The 20,945-nt window shown below is 37.6% G+C and overlaps 2 protein-coding genes across 6 annotated transcripts; both read right to left on the bottom strand.

The window, feature by feature from the left end:
• Positions 1 to 2,404: 2,404 nt before the first annotated feature.
• LOC116246975 (protein OBERON 2) lies at positions 2,405 to 7,154 on the bottom strand. Its single transcript, XM_031618903.2, has 5 exons — positions 6,563 to 7,154; positions 5,101 to 5,167; positions 4,744 to 4,821; positions 4,276 to 4,557; positions 2,405 to 3,006 (listed from the first exon to the last, which is right to left on the bottom strand). Exons 1-4 carry the CDS (start codon positions 7,088 to 7,090, stop codon positions 4,337 to 4,339), a joined length of 894 nt encoding a protein of 297 aa, XP_031474763.1. The 5' UTR covers positions 7,091 to 7,154; the 3' UTR covers positions 2,405 to 3,006; positions 4,276 to 4,336.
• A 1,679-nt stretch (positions 7,155 to 8,833) lies between these two features.
• LOC116248748 (protein RGF1 INDUCIBLE TRANSCRIPTION FACTOR 1-like) lies at positions 8,834 to 19,198 on the bottom strand. Of its 5 annotated transcripts, none has more exons than XM_050075847.1 (6): positions 18,972 to 19,198; positions 18,799 to 18,886; positions 13,763 to 13,977; positions 12,608 to 12,682; positions 10,913 to 11,053; positions 8,834 to 9,269 (listed from the first exon to the last, which is right to left on the bottom strand). In XM_050075847.1, exons 3-6 carry the CDS (start codon positions 13,943 to 13,945, stop codon positions 9,084 to 9,086), a joined length of 585 nt encoding a protein of 194 aa, XP_049931804.1. In that variant the 5' UTR covers positions 13,946 to 13,977; positions 18,799 to 18,886; positions 18,972 to 19,198; the 3' UTR covers positions 8,834 to 9,083. The 5 variants fall into 5 exon arrangements, with proteins under 5 accessions (XP_049931804.1, XP_031477570.1, XP_049931803.1 ...); XM_031621710.2 differs by having other exon boundaries at positions 18,814 to 18,886; XM_050075846.1 differs by having other exon boundaries at positions 18,832 to 18,886.
• Between the last annotated feature and the right edge of the window lie 1,747 nt (positions 19,199 to 20,945).

Genomic DNA, 20,945 nt, shown 5'->3' with positions numbered 1-20,945 from the left:
CTGCATTCAGTACATCGGGAAGAATTATTAATGATTATCGATGTTCAACTACTCCCGAAAATGTAGAGTCATTAATATGCACACAAAGTTGGATTCGTGATGCAAGCAACTTGTGTGAAAGGTAAGATGTTCATGCTTCATAGTTTATACATATTAACTTAATAGTGTGCTTAAATTAATAAGTGTCTTTGTTACAGTTCTCATGATGCAGAGCACCTGGATAACAATGAATGTTAATCGAGTGCATGCTTATTAATTATGGTAATTTTTGTAATTAATGTTTCGTATTATATGTTGACAAGTACATGTTAATTTTTATTAACATTTCTTTTTCATGTTAAATTGCAGGTGGACATTTCAAGCTACAACCATGAATTCTCTACTGACGTTATCATTTCTTTGCATTTTTTTGTTGCTCTCAGATATGGGTGTCGCATCTTTGTATAATATCTTGTGCAGAGTCTTGAAGTTCATGTCAAACTTAAACATTATGAGTTTGTTCAGTAAATATTATACGGTTCTTCACATTTATAGAGGACCTTTAACAAGAGAGAGAGAGAGACAGATTTTGTGCGCAAATTGATACGATGTAATGTAATGATGGTTTGAATGATGTACATGTCTGGTGCCCTTGCAAAAAATCTCTCTTTTTGATTTGTCTATCTATAAATTTTATGATTCTGTCAATATTCTACTGGTGTGAGTGGCCAAAAATAATTTGCCCTTTTAGCTTGCTCTTTATGTTTTTTTTTTGAAATGATAAAAGCAGGTATATGATGTAACATTGTAACCCAATTCTTGGAAGACCATCCAGGTGGAGACGATGTTCTCTTGTCTGCCACAGGTAAATTTCTGTGCACTACCATCTACATATTGTGAAGATACTAGAGATTAACTATCCCCTTCTTGCTTGTTGCCATACTGTATTATTGTTCCTCAATATGCTGTCGAATTCATGCTTTCTTTTTAGTATTTTCTGCATTTGGTGTTCACTCATCAATCCCTCTACCCTATGGGCGTGCCACTTACAGGGTTCTGTTAATTGCGGTGATTGAGCATCGAAAATTCTTGTTTGTGAGCTTGTTTAGTTTTAGAACTTTGTGACATTTTATTTGCTGCTTGGGTTCGGCTGATAGACTCTTCTTACTTTGGCTGTAACAAAACTCATATGGTAATTGTGGTTCAATTTCATTAGTTCTAGTTTAACTTCGCCAATTTTTTTTTAGTTGCGTGCATCTATAACAGCTTTTATATATTATTGTTCACCACTCACCAGCCTTGGATGCCACGGTGGGTAATTAGTTCATTCACTTAGTAATGAGTGAGTTCTTTGAGGTCCACAGTTACTCTCAAAGGCTGAGTGCTCTTTTGTATTAGAAACTTATCGCTTGACAGTAATTAAGGTTCATGTGGGACTCCCTGCCATATTATCACAAGAGTTGTGCCTTGGATAGATGGTTTGAATGATGTACATGTCTGGTGCCCTTGCAAAAAATCTCTCTTTTTGCTTTGTTTATCTATAAATTTTACGATTCTGTCAATATTCTACTCATGTGAGTGGCCAAAAATAGTTTGCGCTTTTAGCTTGCTCTTTATGTTTTTTTTTTTTAAATGAATCTTGAAAGTTTTAAACTCAGTACAATTTATGCATTTTTTTCAAGGCCCGACCCGGCCCGACCCGGCCCGACCCGGCCCGATGGCCCGGCAAAACGGGCCGGGCTGGGCCTTGGTATGGTGGACCTGGCCCGGTACCCGGCCCGGCCCGGCCCGTCAATATTATCGGGCCGGGCCCGGGCCCAGGTTTGGGCCCAACGGGCCGACCCGGGCCGGGTCTAAACGGGTCGGGCCGGCCCGGCCCGGCCCGATACCCACCCCTGCCCACAAATACAAAGGCATCATTTTCTTTCCCACGGAATTAAATACGCCTCAATTTATCCTATCCTGTCTATATGTGAAACTCAGATTTTCGACGGTCAGAAGAACAACGACTTTTACGAAGAATATAGAAGAGAGATGTTTCTGTGCATTAAACTTTTCGGAATAAGGGCAAAATACTAATGATTAATTTATTGGAAATGGAAAAGGAACAGAAATCAAAGCAGATATGAAATATCTATTAATCAATAACCATCAATTGATCACGTCAAGTTGCATGCCGATGCCGACATGATGATGGTTTCATACAAGCATTTGAAGACAAAGAAAGGACGATACCGGTGGGAGTGAAAACTGTGGCTGCAGGATGATGCACGACCATGATGACAGCCGACGACAGCCGGAAGCATGCATGTGTAGGCATGATAAAACCATGGTCGCGCATGTAGCCATAAAGGAGATGGCATGTCAAATACAATACATTGCAGACGATTAAGGTACACATTAAGAAGCAAAGATGATGAAAAAATGAAAGAAACCAACTTGCATACACATTTTTTTCCCATGGTTCTATACAAAGGAAAAAAATTGCTTCAAAAAGAGAAAAGGGAGAAGGAAAAGGGACAAATCAGTTTCTCATCCGTTCCAAAATCTACATGCCAAATTCCAATTTTCACAGGACGAGAAAATCAGACCTAATTAAGAAGCTAAAAGTGATTGTATCCAAATATACTCCTACGTGTACTTTCACTGTAGTAAACAATTGGTAAAATCTGTTGAAGAATACCCGATCAGACTCCCCTGTATGGTTTGCTTGTCGAAGAAAACTAATGTAGCAAAATAGGTACAACTTGGTAATTGTGGTTTCATTATGGCAAAATTGAGGTTTTTTTTTTCTTTCCTTTGAGGAAGTAACTTGATTTTCTTTCCAAGAGTTTTCCGAGGTGTACAGGATTCAATCAGGCTGCCAGAATTCCAAGATTCAAGAAACAACAAAAGAGAAGGCTGGCCTCAAGGGCGGAACCAGCATCATCTTCACATGATATATGGCGCCCAAAGGAATAGTCTGTTGAGTGTCTGAAACTGACCTGAATAAAACAGGACACCAATATAGATGACAATAAGAAGCACCTGCAGATACAAAAGAACAAGGAGCCATTGTGATTCCAGATGAGACATAAGGTCTGACAAAACACGCTTCCATAAGTAATAAAGAACAGATTCAGTGCTTACTAAGCAAATTAAATGGAACCCATAAAGCACCTGCAGGCGCTCAGAATCTTGTACTTTTCTACTAAAATACCAAAGGACATTTAAGAACAAGTTACAATTTCCATTTTCCAACAAGCAACACCTTAACTGGCTGAACGCATGCTGCAACAACTATGAAAAAACAGAGGATATTGGAAGAGAAGCAGAGGTTCGGCTTTCCCTATATAATCAAAACACAATAGCTGACGTTGAATATTTGCCCTTTCCCAAAATGATGCTGGGTGCCGAGAGGATTGGATTGTTCTTTTGTTTTATTAAACAGTTTAAAAGACATTAGTTATTTTTAAATTGAAAAATTAAAAACATCCCAATACGGGCTGCTATGGCCTGAGGCATGCTGGTCGAAGCACAGTCAGCTAGCAAAAAAGATACAGCGCTGACTCATATTTGCAACAGTGTAGGCAACCCTAGGCAGTCCGTAAAAAAAAGCCAAAAGGAAATTGTGATTAAATGTTGAAAATCATTAACATGCAACAATACAGCTCATAATATGGACAATGCACGTCGAACACAAACAACCAGACAAACGTAAGACATGAACAACTTAGCACATAGCACATCAACAAATTAAAAGAATGAATATTTAACTTAAAAAAGGGTATGAAATAAGGAAAAAGAAGAAGCACCATAGCAGAAAGCGAAAAAGAAGGATGGCAAAAAAACAAGAAAAAATAAGAAAAGAAATATAAATAAAAGAGAGTAAAAATGGGGCAGAATCCTGCAGTTGGTTAGGAAGAAGAAGAAGAAGAAACAGTGAAGTTAAAACAAAAGAAAAGGAAAATAGAAAGGAAAAGAGAAAGTTTGCAGGTGGTAAGAAGAGACGAACAAAGAGGAAAAAAGGAAGTAAATGAAAGAGAAGGGGATCATAACACTTTATTTTTTTATTTTTTAAAAAAGAACATTTTTGCTCCTCTACTAGATGCAATTGTGTCTAAAATGTTGTTGTCAAATGTCAGAACATCTTGGTCTAACCTCTTTCTTTTTACCACAATCTGGAATGAAGAATGCAACATGAGAAAAAACACACACACACACAATTTACTGAAGACATACTTACAGGACTGCCAGCACAAGCCATCAGACAAATAATAAAAATGAGATCATTAATTTGCAAGAGGGAACACTTACTCATTACTGAAAATGTATTCCCATGGCGTATTTATATGGAACCAATCTTGCACCCAAGGAATCAGTGTATTTGGTCATTTGAAACGTCTGCTTTAATTTTCTTCAATTTAGCTTCCGAAATCCGTGTGCTGTCTGATCCAGGTGGATCCTGCATCTGTACCAAATATCTGTTACGGGAACCATGTCGAGTTTTAATGCGCTTCTTTTCAAGTACATGTTGAATCTTCCTCTTTGGCTTCTTAGGTGACGCACAGCTCTCCTCAGCATCAGGCTTCACTTTACCTATTTCCCATCCACAAAAAGAATCAAAGAAGGAAAAGATCAACAATGGCTATTAATAAGATGGCTACCGTTTGGGCATCCCCATAAGTAATTTCTGCATACACCATTGTATCAAAATTCTAACACTATGAAGTTTAGAAACATCAAATGCACTAAGTACACTCATTGAAGATTTTAAATGCTTGCCTTCTGATTCTTCATAAGTTGAAAAGCTCTTTTGAAGTTCCGCCTTCTGTTCTTGGCTGTCAAGTTGAGTGTTTTCTACTGAAGTGTTTGCACCATAAAATCAGTAAAAGTCTTGCAAAATGGCTATATCAGACATAAACTACAAAAATGCCAAACGTAACTCCTTATAAGTTTATAAAATTAAAGATACAGCCTAACGGTGCTAAAACAGAAGCGTCAGGAGATGCAGAAAAATATATTTCCACCGAAGTGTCCAACATCAGAAAGGAGTGCACTTTCAAGTCCTTATAAATGAACAAGGAGATCCAAAATGCTACAGTAAATTACATAAACGGAACTGCTTGTAGCAAAACCAACCTGCTATAGGTGTTCTGCATCTGTCTTCCAGGTCCCAAACTTCAATAAGTGGCCTCCCTTCTTTGAGCTGACAAACCCTAAAAATGAGAAAAATGTATCTTTGGAAAAGGAACCAAGAGTCCCGTAGAAAACAAAATAAAATACATGCACAAAAGTCATTTTTGCTGTGATTCCTCATTACAGGACTCATTCTTTTATGTTCCACGACTGCGGTATATTCTAGAGGTAAACAAACTAACTGCATATAAACAACATTCTCAAAAGATTCTTCAAAACACAAGAGCAACAAACAAATGACATGGTCAAACCCCACCAAATGGCAAGCCATCAGTTGTCATCTGAAAAAGTCACTTGTCATCCAGTCGAGTTATCTGCTATTGTAAATTACTCTGGTTATAGATACCAAACCATGGTAATCTTCTCTGAGATACTTGTCAACAGCCTATGCAAACACCATGTTAGGAGTCGACATTTGAAGACTTGACTTTTTAGGGCCTTGGAAGTTGTGCTTCATTCGCATCTTTTGAATACTTACACGGAAAACAAATAAGCACCATCAGATTCAAATATAAGGTCATCCAACACCACCTGAGGAAAACTTTATCCAGCTAGCCCACAAGCCATAGGCAAGAGACAAAATCTAAGTCCAAAAGAAGACAAGTTTTCACAATTGAAGGTTTGCCTTCCATTTGGCCCAATAAGTCTATAACTTTTCGGCTGAACATGTTGGGAGATTAAAAAGGGATTGGCTGGCTGTGAAATCCGTCAAAACCAAAGACAAACAGAAAACAAGGAAAAAGGAAAATAATACAGATAGGACACACCGAATCCACCATCTCGCTTTCACTCAACCAAGGAATAGGTAGATGTGAGATCGTGGCACATCGTTAGTTGCAGAAAGTTGGATGAAGACATAAGCTTGGTAAAACATAAGAATAGAAATCAGACCTTATGCAACTACAAAATATTCTTAACCGGAGAAGAGAGCCACATAAATTCCGTATGACAATTCAAAAAGTCCAAAAGTCATAAACAGGGTAAAGGACACCCATCAAACGAGATATTACAGAATCGCATCACTTGGAAATTTGTCGTCAACTGTCTTCTAACAGCATTAAACCTTACAAGGCATTAAAATGAACAGAGACAAGAAAGAACAGCAATGCAGTATGTGACGCAAATTTTGATTATTTTCTCATACGGAAACGTGGAGCGCAGGTAGGAGTACAGTAACAACGTTTAACACTGGCGGTAGCAACCTTCATTCTTCCGCTCTTGTTCGCATTGATTTGTTTGGATCGAAAGAACCAAGAGCACGAGACCCGTACTAAAACGCCAAATTCTAGAGTAACGCTGATGGAAATAATGTACTTGGATATTGCATCCGATAATGGACACACAAAATTAAGCATCATAGTATCAACGTGATAAACGAAACGACCACGGACAGAAAGAATCTTACCTTCCTCAAAGCCGACTGGATGCCAGCAGCCCAAGCCATAGCACCAAACCACTTGGCCCCTTGGAGGAGGCCCAAGCACAAACCAAGACACTCTTCAACGCCATCGCTCGATCCAGAAACCTGACACGAACGGAGCATGTTATAGACGTGCGCGACAAGATCGGTCCTCTGATCACAACGCCTGCAGTAGTATCCGACGTCAACGCCGACGGACTCCACGGAGCCTCCAAGGCGCGAGGCGATTGTGCAGCGGACGTGCGATACGTGACCACACACCGGTCCGGCGGCACCACCGCCTAGCGACCGCGCTTCGCACCGGATGAAACAGGAGCTGCCGAGCGAGAAATCTACAGGAGACCCGCAGAGAATGCAACAACAATCACGACAGAAGGACGGCTCGGCACAACAGACATCGCAGTCTACCGTCGGCGGAAAAGAGCGGGCGGAACACGAGGCGTTGCCCGCCCGGCAGACCTTCTGCCTCGGACTTAGGGCTCCGTCAGGGTTTCTGCATTCAGGATCCACCATGGGAGGAGGAGGAGGAGGAGGAGAATGAGAGAGAGAGAAGGCGCGGGGGTTTAGGGCAAAATGGGAATCGCGCAAGGATATGCAGTGCAGCACTATGCTCAGGTTTATGTAACAGATCTTTGAATGGATCGGATCTCTAAATTTGCCCGGTAAAAAGTAAAACCTCTAAATTTCACAATTGGCATTTTATTTTATGGCTCCTCAAACTCGGAATTGACCATCAAATTTGTCGAGGACTATTTTATTCCTGAAACGAGAGAGGAAACCTCTGCCTCCTACTTGTTCTCAACGTACAGGCAACAAGAAGTTCAAGATTTGAAAGTCTTTGCAACCTCCGCCTAAATGCAGCCCTGCATTAAAAAACATATAAAATAAACATAGTAAGTAATTCAAATTTTGAAAAGATTTACGGAAATTCTAGTAAATACTTGTCCCGAGAGTGCCAGCCTGTTTTAGCTGTCTGGGAAAATCTTTTTATTTCATTCCATATGTCATGTTTCTCGTTTAGACATACTTTAAGATTTTCTATATAAATATTTAATTTTTTTATTTATTTAAATGATTTATTCACTCATTTATTTATTTATTAATCGGCATACTTTCAGATTTTCGAAAAGCATACGTTTAGAAGTTTATAGCGAAGAACGGAGATTATTTATTTTAAACCTAGTCAAGTTCGTATAAAAATACTCCCTAATTTCAGCTATGATTTTGACAAATTTGTAGCCAGTTTTGATTAATTTCATGATTTAGGTACGACAAAGTGCAGACCCAGAGACTTATTAAATATCGCGATATGTCTTATCAGTATTTTTTTTTAAATATTATTTCACGTAACCTCAACAAATTTCTCATGATGTTCATGTCTTGGAGATACCAAACGGTTGATCACTCAAAATGGTACTAACCACTTCTACCACTTTCTCTTACAAAAGCTGCCAAAAAAAGAATGATCAAGAAATGGCTGTTTAACTTTTGAATTTGATCAAACAGGCGCCCAACTTTTCAAGATAATTCCCACATAGCCGCTTCTCAACGGTTTTCAAACATTAAAATGGACAAGTAAAAATAGCTGCGTGGCATGAGAACATTTTTCTTTTTCAGAAACAATGTTGATTAAAGGTCCAATTTTATGATTACCTCTCCATTTTAACATTTTGTGGAAAGGCAACCTTTTGAAAATTAACTTGAAATTTTGATCTCCCATATATCTATGATGTTCAAACTTAGGCAGTAATAATCGTTCATTTGTTGGGCGCCCTTTTATGTACTTTCCTTATAGCGTAATGAATATAAAAGGTATCATTATAGTGCGCACCATTCGTTTCTCCTTCCTAGGTTTATAAAAGAATCAATGCAGTTGAACTTTCTTAAATTATGCCGCCATAAAAATTTACTTTTTTTTTTGTTTTTTTTACAACAAAAAAGGTCCAAGCTCCCGACAATGAGTATATTTAGTGGGAAATAATAGAATCTTAGCCGGGCGAACCACACGGTAGAGGACTATAAGGAGACCATTTACAAAGAAATCATCCATATGGCAAGAGGACTTGGTCATCACTCATCCAATGTGACGAAGATGAACAAAAAGTCACAAATATATGCAGAAAGAACAAAACTGAAACCTTATTATCCAAAAACCTGCCACGATTTTTTAGTCAGAAAATGCAATAACCTTATGAGCGCACCTTCTGTATGCATATCATACACACTGAGCTACCTACTAAACTTCTAAATGTGCGATCAGACAAAGATTATAAATTTTGGCTTAAATCTCAGAATTCCAGACCGTGAATATGAGAAGAAAGAAGAATCTTAATTTACGGCATATGCCAGTTGGTGAAGATCTTCATACAATCTACAAAGTAGCGCCTCATTTTCAGTGGGAAATTCTCCCAATAAATGATTGTCATACCATCTCATGGATAGCATCATGATTGCTGGGATGTACACCTATTGCAGCTTGCCCGATCAAATTAAAATCCTACAAGATCTAAAACATAGGCGATCGCTTGGGGATGCCCTTTTTCCTCCCCAAAGTAGACTTCTGCAATCCATGAGAACATGTATCACCATCGTCAGATACTTCTGTTACTTTTGAGCTAGCGATTGAAGATGAATCATTTTGCAAGTAAATGCCTGGTGCTTGCTGAACCAATTGCTCTGGAACAGCCTCTGCCTGGTGGACGGTAATTAACGGATCAGTCAAATGGTTAGAAATCTCAGAACAAGAGAAGTTGCCAAATTTCATCCTTGCAGGCTTCTTTCCACTAGCGACTATATGAAATGTATATAAATACTTTTTGTATAAAAAGCATTTGAAGAAAGCATAGACAAGATGGCCAGATGACCAACAAATGCATCTACCTACTGACAATTGAACGTACAACAGCCGACTTATAGCAATTGACAAATAGACACCTTAAGTTGCATTGGTAAAAAAAAAAAAGCAAGAATGTTGGTCTCACGTCAAATTTGTCAGAGCAGCCTTTCCTTCCGATAATACTTGGAATTCATGAGCAATAGGTTGACTAATGAAAAAGACTGTGACTAAAGAAAAATCATATGGATAAAATATCAACGAGGCATAATTTTGCTTATCGCTGATTCAGTGGGTTTTTTCTTACCAATAAATATGGCAGCAAGTTATAGGCAATAACATTTGAACAACAGAGTAGATGAGGTGAATAGATGAAGCAACTAATAGTCTAATACTTCACCGAAGATTGATCAGACTCCGAGACTGTTTATATCTAAAGACTAAAGAGCCTATTGTACAAGCAAAAGTAAATGCAAAGGTAAGCCAATTTTAAAAAACAAAAACCATAAAAATCAGTAGTTGGAATAGCATGTAAATAACGTCAGAAGTTGACCAAGGGAAACTATGTAAAAGATGCAGAATATGGAAGAAGAAGAGACTAGCAAAGAAGGGAAGCTGTCTAACTGAAAAAGCCACTATGTGTTAAAGTGAGACAACCAAAATTGATTGGTAAAAGTTGAGCACACGTTTCACAAAACAAGTAGCCTATGCAAGAATAACAAGACTGGCAACAAGGGAAGGTCTTTCAGTTGGAAGCCAATAGAAACATCCAAATCACTAGATAGAACGATTCTGCTTGTTTTAGAAACAAATAACATAAAATTATCATGAAAAACGAACTCAGGGGGTTTATATTTTTTAAGCAGCTTCACTCAGATAATGTTCTTAAATACAGCCATGACATAGAAAAGAATGGCAGCTAATAACTTAATAGCCATCAATTAGGTGAAGAAAATGAGGAAGGTATGTTTTTGCACCATGCAACAATATATTTTTAATTGTACCTTTATGCCGCTGCTGAAATTTGACACCTTTTGCATAATTGAGCAGGAAAAAGCACGATAACATCTGCCATCTATAAATTATATTTTTTACCATATTTGATAATAATATTTGGTTACAAAATACTTTCCATTTTTACAGCTTATTAGCTGTCTAGACAGAAACTTATGTAACCATAACATATTAAAGAGACAATTAGTTGAGATTCCGCAATTAGTACATGCCAACACATTATAATAAAATTTATATTCCTTCAAATGTTTAAGGGAAATCTGCGATGGCAATTTTTGACAAATACTCTATTTCCTGTTATTGTGTGATCTCCATAATTATACCAGATGATACTATAGTGCCTCCCACCTGCCATATTTTGATTCGTTGATGATTATGTAAAAGTCAATGAGAGGAGGAGGAAGGAGGGGTTGAGAAGAAATATAAAATCTCCAGAAGACATGTACTTAAGAGAAATTCAAAGAAAGAAGAATGAGAAGAAACTCAACCTTACAAGCTATGCTACAATATTGATAAGATTGTTGCAGAATCTTATTGCATGACTGACAACAATTTTCTATACCTCGCCGCTGCCCCGTTCTGCCTTGATGGTTAAGAAACACGGCCTGGGAACCATTAACAATATATCTCTGAAAGAAGCAGGAGGTAAAATAAAGGGCAAGATTTCAGGCACACGGCTTATGCATCACCAAATAAACAAATTTGAAAAAAAAAAAATTAGAAGGGGAGCTAGGCAAAAAATTAAGCTGAAGATTATTCTCTTCAACCTTCTATATTTTTCAGAAAGCCCAATTATATGTTACTCCACTCGTGATGATAGAGGTGAGAATAATCTAGAATGAGTTAGAATTAGAACCAATTTTAGCATTCATAGACTACATTACCAAAAAAAATGATAGTACCACAAAACTTAAACCTAGTCAACAAAAACTAGCAAAATTGGAAACTATGCTTCCACATGTTTTAAACATATACCTTCTGAACATGTTTTCTTGTGCTTGTGAAAGCTGGTTTTTTGAAACTATGGAACATGGCATGCATGCATGTGTGTCTGTCTGCATGTATGCATATATCTACGTATACACCCACACCACACCCATACCTGTTTTTCTGAAAATGCCACTCCCAAACCATGTACATGTGTGTCATAGGTAGGAGCACATGGGTCATTTTCTTTGAGATTTCTTCAACTTGTTCACATTCTCTTTTGGAATTCGACCAGATGGATGTGGTCTAACTCATTTGCTTAGTAGCAACCCACTATTCTATGGTCTGGCTATACCGCATAGCCTACATCACATCACATAGGTGCGGGTGCTGATGCTGATGCAGCATGTTTCAAAAAAAATTTAGGCGCCAGTGCAGGTAAAGTATATATTATAAATATATATTTATAATCTGTTATACGCTTAACTAACTGCTTAACAGTCCTATTTATCTATATTTTACATTTAAGTCATTATAAACTTTTTGCATTAGGATAGTTTGTCAAGTGCACATTTAAAATAGTTAGTTTTGGCCCCATTTGGCTTACCACACTGGACATGCCACGTCGGATAGTACCTGCACCAGCACCAGCATTGAGACAGGTACAGCAGCAGTTTAGGTGCACCCATGTGACAAACCTCAAAGATAGGCATTTAATGAATTTCAAAAATCAATGGCTCAACCCCCTGGGTTATCAAATTTCAAGTTTTGAAAGACCTTACATCTTTGTAAAGAAAAACATAACCCAAGTATTTATTCCTCCCAAACAGACTATGATGAGTGTGCACAAAGGATCCGATTTGACCAACAGACTTTTGAAAATGTGGCCAATCACAACTACCAATACCAAATGTACAGGACCCAAGATCAACCAAATTACATATACATATGCATGCGTATGTACATATATACCTATATTTTACACACTTGAATGCATCAGATACTCTAATTGAAAAGCCTACCCTTGAGTTTTTCTTTTCTTCCATGAAACAAACTGCCCAAATACAATCTCCATATCCCATAGAAAACTTAAGTTATGCCTCATCAACTCAATATGGAGCTTTCCAGTATAATATATATATATATATATATATATATATATATATATATATATATATATATATATATATATATATATATATATATTATCTTGTATGAATCTACAAAAGCACACAACAGAAGCAAGTGCGAGAGACCTGCACATGGGAACAGTCAACCAAGCTCTTCAGATCCTCAAGACGGACAACATCATGGTATAAGTACCTTCGTATCTGAAAATTAGAGTAAGCAAAGGTATTGTTAATAATATCTGCAGCAACATATGATTACTTTTCCAGAATCATATGATGATTGGAATAGCTAATTAAAGTCACATAACCTTGCCTGACTAGCCCAATAAGGAGCCACTGGACAAGCAAACTCAAATTAATATTCATATGGTGACAGTTTAATACTGGGGTTGTGAACAAAGTTACACAAAATACTTCGATCCCCCCATTCTTCATAAATCCCATGATGTTGATTGATTCTAGCCTTAGTACATAAAACTCTAAAACATATTTAAGAAAGCGTTTGATAATGTCATTGCCCAGTGGAACTGCCTGTTATTGATTGAATCCACAAAATTAAGGATCAGTTCTGGACCATGGTCTCCACAATATTATCTCGCTAACTGAATAATCACCAGCCTGATATAACCAGCCCGAGTTTTCTAGTGGACCAGGTGACATAGCCGTCATTCAATCACTTAAAGTCTTAAACCTCAAAATCTAACAAAAAATTAGTTGATTTTAGACTGATTCATCTAACAAATCAGCAATTAGGTCAAGAAATATGTTTCTATTAGCCAAATCTTCATAAGTACACTACTGGACCAAAAAGTTTACCCTCTTACCTTGAAAAGTAGGTCAAGCCTCCACTAACACCAAATTCACATCAAATGAACCCACTAACACAAACAAATGAGAAATTTCACAAAGAGAATTGACTACTGCTCCTCAGAAATTAATACCAACTCGTCTAAAGGTCCAGATCTAACATACACCATCATTAACTGGCCAGCTGAAGCTCCAGCAATGGCAAGGAGGAAACCAATGTATTGCTTACACATTGATGCAAAAAACAAAATATGAAAATGAAAGAAAGAAACTTAAAATGAACTCATATCCTCAGGGCCTCCCATGATCCGAATATTGTGTTGAAATCATAATTCAATCAAATATGACTCATTTACAGAAACTTTTGTGCATTTACACATTTTTGGACAAACAAATATGTAGTTTGAACTCTTTGGAGTGACTTTTTTCCACTTCAGAAAGAAAGAAAAAGAATAGGAAATGAAGAATAGCAACCTGAAGGTGGGGATGTGAACAATGCTTCAGAGCACATTGATGGCACAGAGAAGTACCACAGTGGATGCAGAACAGATTCTTCTTCAGTAGGCCATGAACAGAGCAGTCAACAAAGAATTCTGTTCTCAAAAGCTTCTCCAACCACGTAAGGTCACTGCTTGACAGAGGAAAAGCATATTCCATTTTCACAAGAAAATGCCAAGCTTTTTCATCCACTGAAAAAATAAAGGTGCACGTGAAAAATGTAAAAGCACACAAGGGGATTTGCTTTAAGAAACAAAGAAAAATTACAAGGCCAATAAGCAACAGATGAGCTAACAACTTGATAAAATATATTTCTTTATATAGAACCAAATCTCTGTCTCCCTTTCTAAAAATGTGTACAAATGTGTGCAGGCATGGAAATACACAGAATGAGCACATGCACATGTTATACTTGCATAATGAAATTGAAAATCTTGTGCTGGCAAATCTATGACATCAAAGCAAGGAAACCATGAACTAAATTGACTCCTACCTGAAACCTTTGGCTGCCAACCACAAAGCTTTCTCAAGCAATTCCAATCAAACCAGTCATTTACCAGAATAACTAAACCAATTATGGTAAACCGATATCCAGAGTCATCTTAGTCCTAGTAGAAGCAAAGTATGCCAAATGGCAATTTTGTGAATATAGGTGTGAAACTATGCTCCACAAGAGAATTTATCATGTGATGAAGCATGTGATTAATTATTATACGTTACCGTATTTGTAGCTCTGGTTTATTATTGAAGAGACATGCAATCTTTATAAATTAGTCGCTGAGTCCCCACTGCTTATCGATATCGCAAAAAACCTCAATGTTGTTTTTAGCTCCCATGCATTTGCTAAACCCCTTGAGGTTCACTCTCTTATGCAGGATTGTTAGAGCAATGTCTAAATGCAGCACCAAAATAGATAGATATTTTATGTTGCTTAGCAATGTGCCCCCACCACACAGAGAGGGACCAAAAGCTATTAGTTATCACTACAGAGAGTATCAGAATATTATAAAACAGGGACAAACATAAAAGAAAGGGATTACAAAATACAAGGCATACCCTTAGATCATTAGTGTTCAATCATCAGAGATACGTCAGATTTGTATATCCAATGATTGAGAATATGGTGATTTGGTATGTGATCGACCAACAGTCAACTAAGTGACTTGGGCAAGTGAACTTGAGGACACAGACTAGTCATGGTTTTTCTTTCGTTTACCAAAATCAAAGAAAAGACATAATTTATAAAGAGAGAGGCTCAAAATTTACATATGTATGCTGTTGGTAGTTAATATATAGAGCAAAACATATGTATCATTTTATCATACATATATACTCTCTCTCTCTTCTGTGTGTGCACTTTCTCTCAACCTTTTGCTTTGTCTCTTCTCTCAACCATATCAAGAAAAACCCACTATCAACCGGGAAGCTCATGCTCATCCAAAGAGACAACAGATTCTCCTTATCTGTATGCATTTCTTTCACTTCCATCAATCCAAGATAAGTCAAACTTTCTTATATATTTTCTATTGCAAATGCATCTCAAGAAGATTCCATTCAAGTAGCAAGTGGTATCAAACCACTAAATATTTAGGCATGAGCCATAAGAAGCGAAAGAGACCTTAAAATTTTAGGCCATATGAAGTGGAGAGTAAACTAGAAGCGGACCAGGAATCAAACTGGAATATGAAGCAATTGAGAAACAAGACATGAAGCAAACTAGAAATGGAAAGAAAGCAAGTTGGCGAAAAACAGAAAACTGAAAAAAAAATGCTTTTTTTCTGTAATTGCTAAATTAACCCTTTTGTAAAAGGTAAATTAAATTGTTACTTTTGATAAAACTGGAAATGCAAAAGACTTCATAAAAAGTATAAATAAGTTGAGCATTTCGCAGTATTGGAATTTTGATATCCATGACATAGGAAGCTAGCTTGCCATACAAAACAAGCCCTGCTTCCTTAATATGGAAAGCTCACTTCCTTTTGCAATATGGTACTTCAGAAGCATCATGTTTCTCGCTTGCAAAGCATAGTTCCTATGTGCACATAGCACTTCCTACAACCAGGGTGAAAACCATGAAATCCTTCAATGAAGCTACTAAATTAACACTCTCCACACTTCATGAACACTTCCTTATTCTTCTTACTTGTGTAAGTCATATTGCAAGCCATAATTTATCCAAAAATTGATGCCAATGAGGTACTATGTTACCAGATACATACTGGGGATATAGAGAAGTGAGAAGGTGACGAGGGAATTACATGGGTTGGATAATGGAATTTCTGTAAAAAAATATATATATTCAAGCTTCCTGTGTTATAATCCAAACCTTTATCTTAAAATTTCCCCGCACCACTTTACGTACTCACAGAAAACCACTTGGCTTTGGGTACCAACTGAGAGGGTTGTAAGACCCTTGCCTATGATTCTGTTGGGCAGCCACAATTTAATCTAATATCAAACAAATATACAATCATAAAGAGACAAGATATTGCTCAAAGTTCCACAATATGTCCATGCCATGGAAGAGTGTGAGATTTTTATCATTGTAATGGTAGGAGTATATTACAAAGAAGAGACAAACATAAGGGATATAACCAACTATGGCATGGTCTCAATAGTCCTGGCTTGTGGGAGATAAATTTATCGTGCAAAAAACGTTGCTCGTCTACCTCAGTCTTCATACATAGATCCACATTTCTCTCTCTCTTTTCCTTCCCTCTCTCAAGAGAGGAAACTGCAACGACCAACACCCTCTCTCTCCTCCACTCCCTTCACCTTCAATACAAAGACTCCTCCATCCCCTTTGCTCTTAATACCAAGAAGACATTCCATGTTCTGCTAAGAAGAGGTCACATTCTGCTTCCCTTTTATGTATTATTTCCTTTTAAATCCATCCAACCTAATCACAGGTTTCCTTATATTGTTCCAATTTCCAACCATTGTGTGTGTTTCTTTAAATAAATCTTAAAAGGACTCCATCAGATAGCAAGTAGAATACATGAAACAGCATCTTGAAGGGATAAACATAAAAAACAACAGCAATTTAATCTACTGACCAAGATTCAAAGTAGTAGCAGTTCGAACTTTAAACAACTGGAAATAATAGTTGCATCCACTTCGTTGACAGGATAGTTGCACAAGTAAATCCGAATCCAACGAAAATGGGACTTTAACTTGACGTTTGACCCAAATGGTTCTTTTGATATTGTTTCTAATGCATATGAGAGCATGACGTTCTCAGCAAACAAAAATAACAAATTTAAATATGGATCTTGTAATTTTTCTATAGTTCATCTTATGATTTTCACTTTTCAGCATACAAGTCTAACAGAAAAATGCTTATGCTGAAGAACCAAATATTAGTAAAGATAAATATTAACTGTCAGATATAACTGCATACTTGTGTAGCTCAATGACATATATTATGTGTTTATTTTGCTGAGTTTATAGCTTTGAATTTGATTTCTATATCTTATTTATGTGCAAATGCCTAAAAGAGTTAGGCCTACCACATTTGTGCTACAAAGTCATCCTACTAACCTGAAACTCAAGTGTCATGTGATCATACTATCATAGTACAAGTTACGATTTAATCCAATTGTTGTCAAAACTATTCAAAAATGAAGTGTAGTTCGGGTACGGGTACAATTTTAGAAAATATGGGTATGGAGGTACGGCAGGATATATGTATATGTATATATGCAAAATAACACAAAAAAATCAAAATAAAAGTAACATTTTAATAAACAAGTGCTACAAATAATGTTAATGAACAATAATTCTAGAAACAGAATATAGAGTAAGTTGGAAAAAATTAAATCAAGTAAAATTAAGCAATTTGGATCTAAAAGGTACCCAAGTGTCTCCTACGGCAACATGGGTACTTGAACCTTACTAAGTACCCATTGACTTCCACAAAGGATAGTAATATGAACTTGAGAACCCTTAGCCATTATATTAGGAGAATTAAACAGTCAACAATGTATGACTATTGAACTCACAAAAACCTTTTTCCTGATGTGACATGCTGTTCTTTGCTTTTGGCCTGGTAAGCCGTAAGCCATCCATTCACGCTGAGCAGATAGATCATAGTGCTCGTGGGTTCTTAAATTTCATAAATTTACGTATTCATATAAGTGCACATTTATATGTGTGTACGTGTGTGTAACTTAAGAAATATAAGAACCACCAACCGCTTTTATATTATCCATTATGCGACTCTAATGGGGTGCAAAGACTTAAATGTCGCTTCTGTGCTTAATGACTCACACAGACACACGAACGGTGCATTAAAAGAGAAGGTTTTGGTATCAAAGAGGACTTCGGTCAAAATACCATCGAGATTTAGCACCTTCAACAGTTTCAAGCATTTACGTTCCTCTTTATCAATCAACCAATTGTGCAGTTGCCTTTTAACTAAAAATGGTGCACAAACAACTGTCGATACATAGGACATGGAGTGTCCTTTTTAATTACAATCCCTCACACGAAGAAGAAAGTCTTTCCAGAATCCACAAACGCTAGTTAGTATCTCCAGAGCCAAAACACCAGAATTTTTCACTCGTTCATGCCATCGTCCACTCCTATGATCTCCGAACTTACACCGTCCGTGAAAGATATTGACGTCCATCAGCATGTAGCATCCAAAATTTCAGTGAAGAGCACTGTGTGTGGAATCATGGACGCTTAACATGTTGTCAACATCGACGGTCATGCATGAAGATCCCTCTACAATGGTGCTGGGAATCCCATCCACATCAAAGACTCTTGATTCGTTTGCACGCACTAAAACCCACGAATCTTTCAAGCAAAATCCCTATCAAGAACACACCGTACTATCCTAAATTAGTTAATACCATCCACGTTACACAATGAATTTCCACCAAATCTGCCTTGATTCAATCAAAAAAGTGAAGGTATAAAAAATGGAAACAGGAAAAGAGAAGCCATCAAGATGGACATCATCTCCACAGAATCGCATAAAAGGAAATAGAATTCTCCACAACAGATACCCGACAAAAAGAGACCTCCAAGAAAAGATTTACCAATTCTTCCTCCTTTCTTGGATACCGACTCTCTTGCAAGTCTTCAGATTGGCCCCTAATTCACATTAAGACAACACAACCTATCATTCCAACTACAGAAAGAAAACCACAAAGAAAACCTGAAATGCAACGCCCCTCACCAATCCTCGTCCGACGCCAGGGATTAAGCTCGCAATGCTCAAGAAAGTAAGGGCCATGAAAGAATCGGAGATATTACAGGGATGGAGGAGAGGACGGAACTGAACCGAGGAAACGAGAGAGGGAGAAGAGAGAATGCAATTAAACGCGGGGATCGGTGATCGGACAGCGGAACCGTTGATGGGGAGGATCGGAGGGTGGAGGAGTGGGGAGCGGAGGGGCCTCGGAAACTCCCCTGCTTTCCTTTTTTTTTTTTTCCTTTTTTTTGTTTTTGGCGGGGAAAATGATCAGGCGGGGAGTGGCCGTACGGACGGCGGAAGGGACGCGCGGTGGGCGGGCCCTCTCCTCCTTTTTGAAAAGGGCGCGAAATGACGGAACTGTACTCCATCCCTCTAGTCCTGCAAATTGCAAATGACCTCCCTCCCCTTCCCACTTTCCCTCAAAAACCACTCGTTTTTCTATTCCTTTTACCTCTCCATGCCATTTTTAAAAGGCATCAATATGTAGATTAGATTAGATGAGAAAAATTGTGGCTCTGTGTGGGCAATTGCCTACACTTGCCTCTCTGCCCTTGTTAGGATTCGATTAACGGTCCACGAATTTTCTTGACAAAGTGGCTCGGACAAGGGGATACGAAAACAAGTTTAGAACTTTACTTACTAATTAAAAGTTTTTCTAGGAAGAAGGATAACTTTTTATAAGATATTAAAATTTAAACAAAATGGCTCCCAGACATTTCAAACAGTCCCAAAACCCTCCTGTCCAACAACCTCTAAAGCAAGTGATGGTCTCACAAGAAAATGGCTGTTACGACGACCGTCCATAACAAAAAAAAAAAAAAAGGATGATGGTGGTGCTAGATTAGTCCAGGCATGTACATTGGTAACCATCCATCACCAAAATGAATGGTCGTACCGTTGCATTTTTTTTTTCAGTGACCTCGAAGTCGCCGTGAGCCAAGTTCCTTAACAATGGGACATGTTTGAACTCACATCCTTTTTAGGCTATTGTTACGAGGAACGGTGAATTTTCGTTCATAATTGAAAATGTGATACATACTGTGGTCACCCTTCCAAATAGCCAAAAAATTGAAAATATTATAACTTTCTTGACAAATTTGTCGGTAATCGGAATTGCTCTGAAACGCTAACATCTTGATGAAAAAATAAGCAGGTAACTCGTGGATTTGGCGTCTCAATTTCACTTAGAGCGCAAGGGCAGTTCATAAATCGATATAGTAAAATCGACGGATTAGGTTCATCGAATGGACCTGTCACTTGCGTTCTTAGTTCAGACAGGTCTGATCCTTGAAATAAGTTCATTGGGAGGCACTCTCATTACTGCTTGAGACCTCACTAAATTTTAAACATTAAAAGCGAAAAGGTAGTGGCATATTGCTTTGGTTAAATGAAAAGATCAGAAGTCAGACTAGACATAGTTCACGTGACAACTTTAATTTTCTTTTAAAACGGGTGGGGTTGGTTGAAATTGGTAAAAAGGAGAACGACAGCAAATCCAACTCATTTGAAGTGTCAGATAGGATAAACGGTGGCTTGCGTGCAAAAAACAGAGGGGCGACTCATTGCTTGAAATTGCCAAAAAGGTTTTCGAGAAATGCAAGACTACGCGTATGCGTCACACACACACACACACACACAGAGAGAGAGAGAGAGAGAGCATGCACCGTTACTAGCCAAAAAAAGTTCAATAGAGACATTTTAAAAGAGCATCAGTACCATTAAAGAGTAATGAATTATCATTAGCTTAAACATTGAAATTTTGTATACATTACTAACATTGTGCCCATGATGTCTATGTGTGTTTCCATGATAAGCTATAAGAATTTATGTTTCCCTTTCTTGGGAAGGTCAGAGTAGCATGTGGAATCTCCTAACAAGCACCATTAATGGAAGGTGAATAAACGTTAGAAGAGGCTCTCTCATCATACGCAAATGTAGAATGACGTCTCATAACAA

Source organism: Nymphaea colorata, chromosome 2, assembly GCF_008831285.2.
Source record: "Nymphaea colorata isolate Beijing-Zhang1983 chromosome 2, ASM883128v2, whole genome shotgun sequence".
NCBI classification, from domain to species: Eukaryota; Viridiplantae; Streptophyta; class Magnoliopsida; order Nymphaeales; family Nymphaeaceae; genus Nymphaea; species Nymphaea colorata.
This window is presented reverse-complemented; position numbering and strand designations above follow the sequence as displayed.

Coding starts and splice junctions, on each gene's coding strand:
- LOC116246975 (XM_031618903.2), bottom strand. CDS start 7,090: ATGGTGGATCCTGAATGCAGAAACCCTGACGGAGCCCTAAGTCCGAGG. Junction 5,168..6,562: donor TCCAGTCGGCTTTGAGGAAG/GTAAGATTCTTT, acceptor AGGGTTTGTCAG/CTCAAAGAAGGGAGGCCACT. Junction 4,822..5,100: donor ATGCAGAACACCTATAGCAG/GTTGGTTTTGCT, acceptor CAAACACTTCAG/TAGAAAACACTCAACTTGAC.
- LOC116248748 (XM_050075848.1), bottom strand. CDS start 13,945: ATGGAATATGCTTTTCCTCTGTCAAGCAGTGACCTTACGTGGTTGGAG. Junction 11,054..12,607: donor TTGACTGTTCCCATGTGCAG/GTCTCTCGCACT, acceptor TGCTTCTTTCAG/AGATATATTGTTAATGGTTC. Junction 9,270..10,912: donor ATTGTAGCATAGCTTGTAAG/GTTGAGTTTCTT, acceptor ACCGTCCACCAG/GCAGAGGCTGTTCCAGAGCA.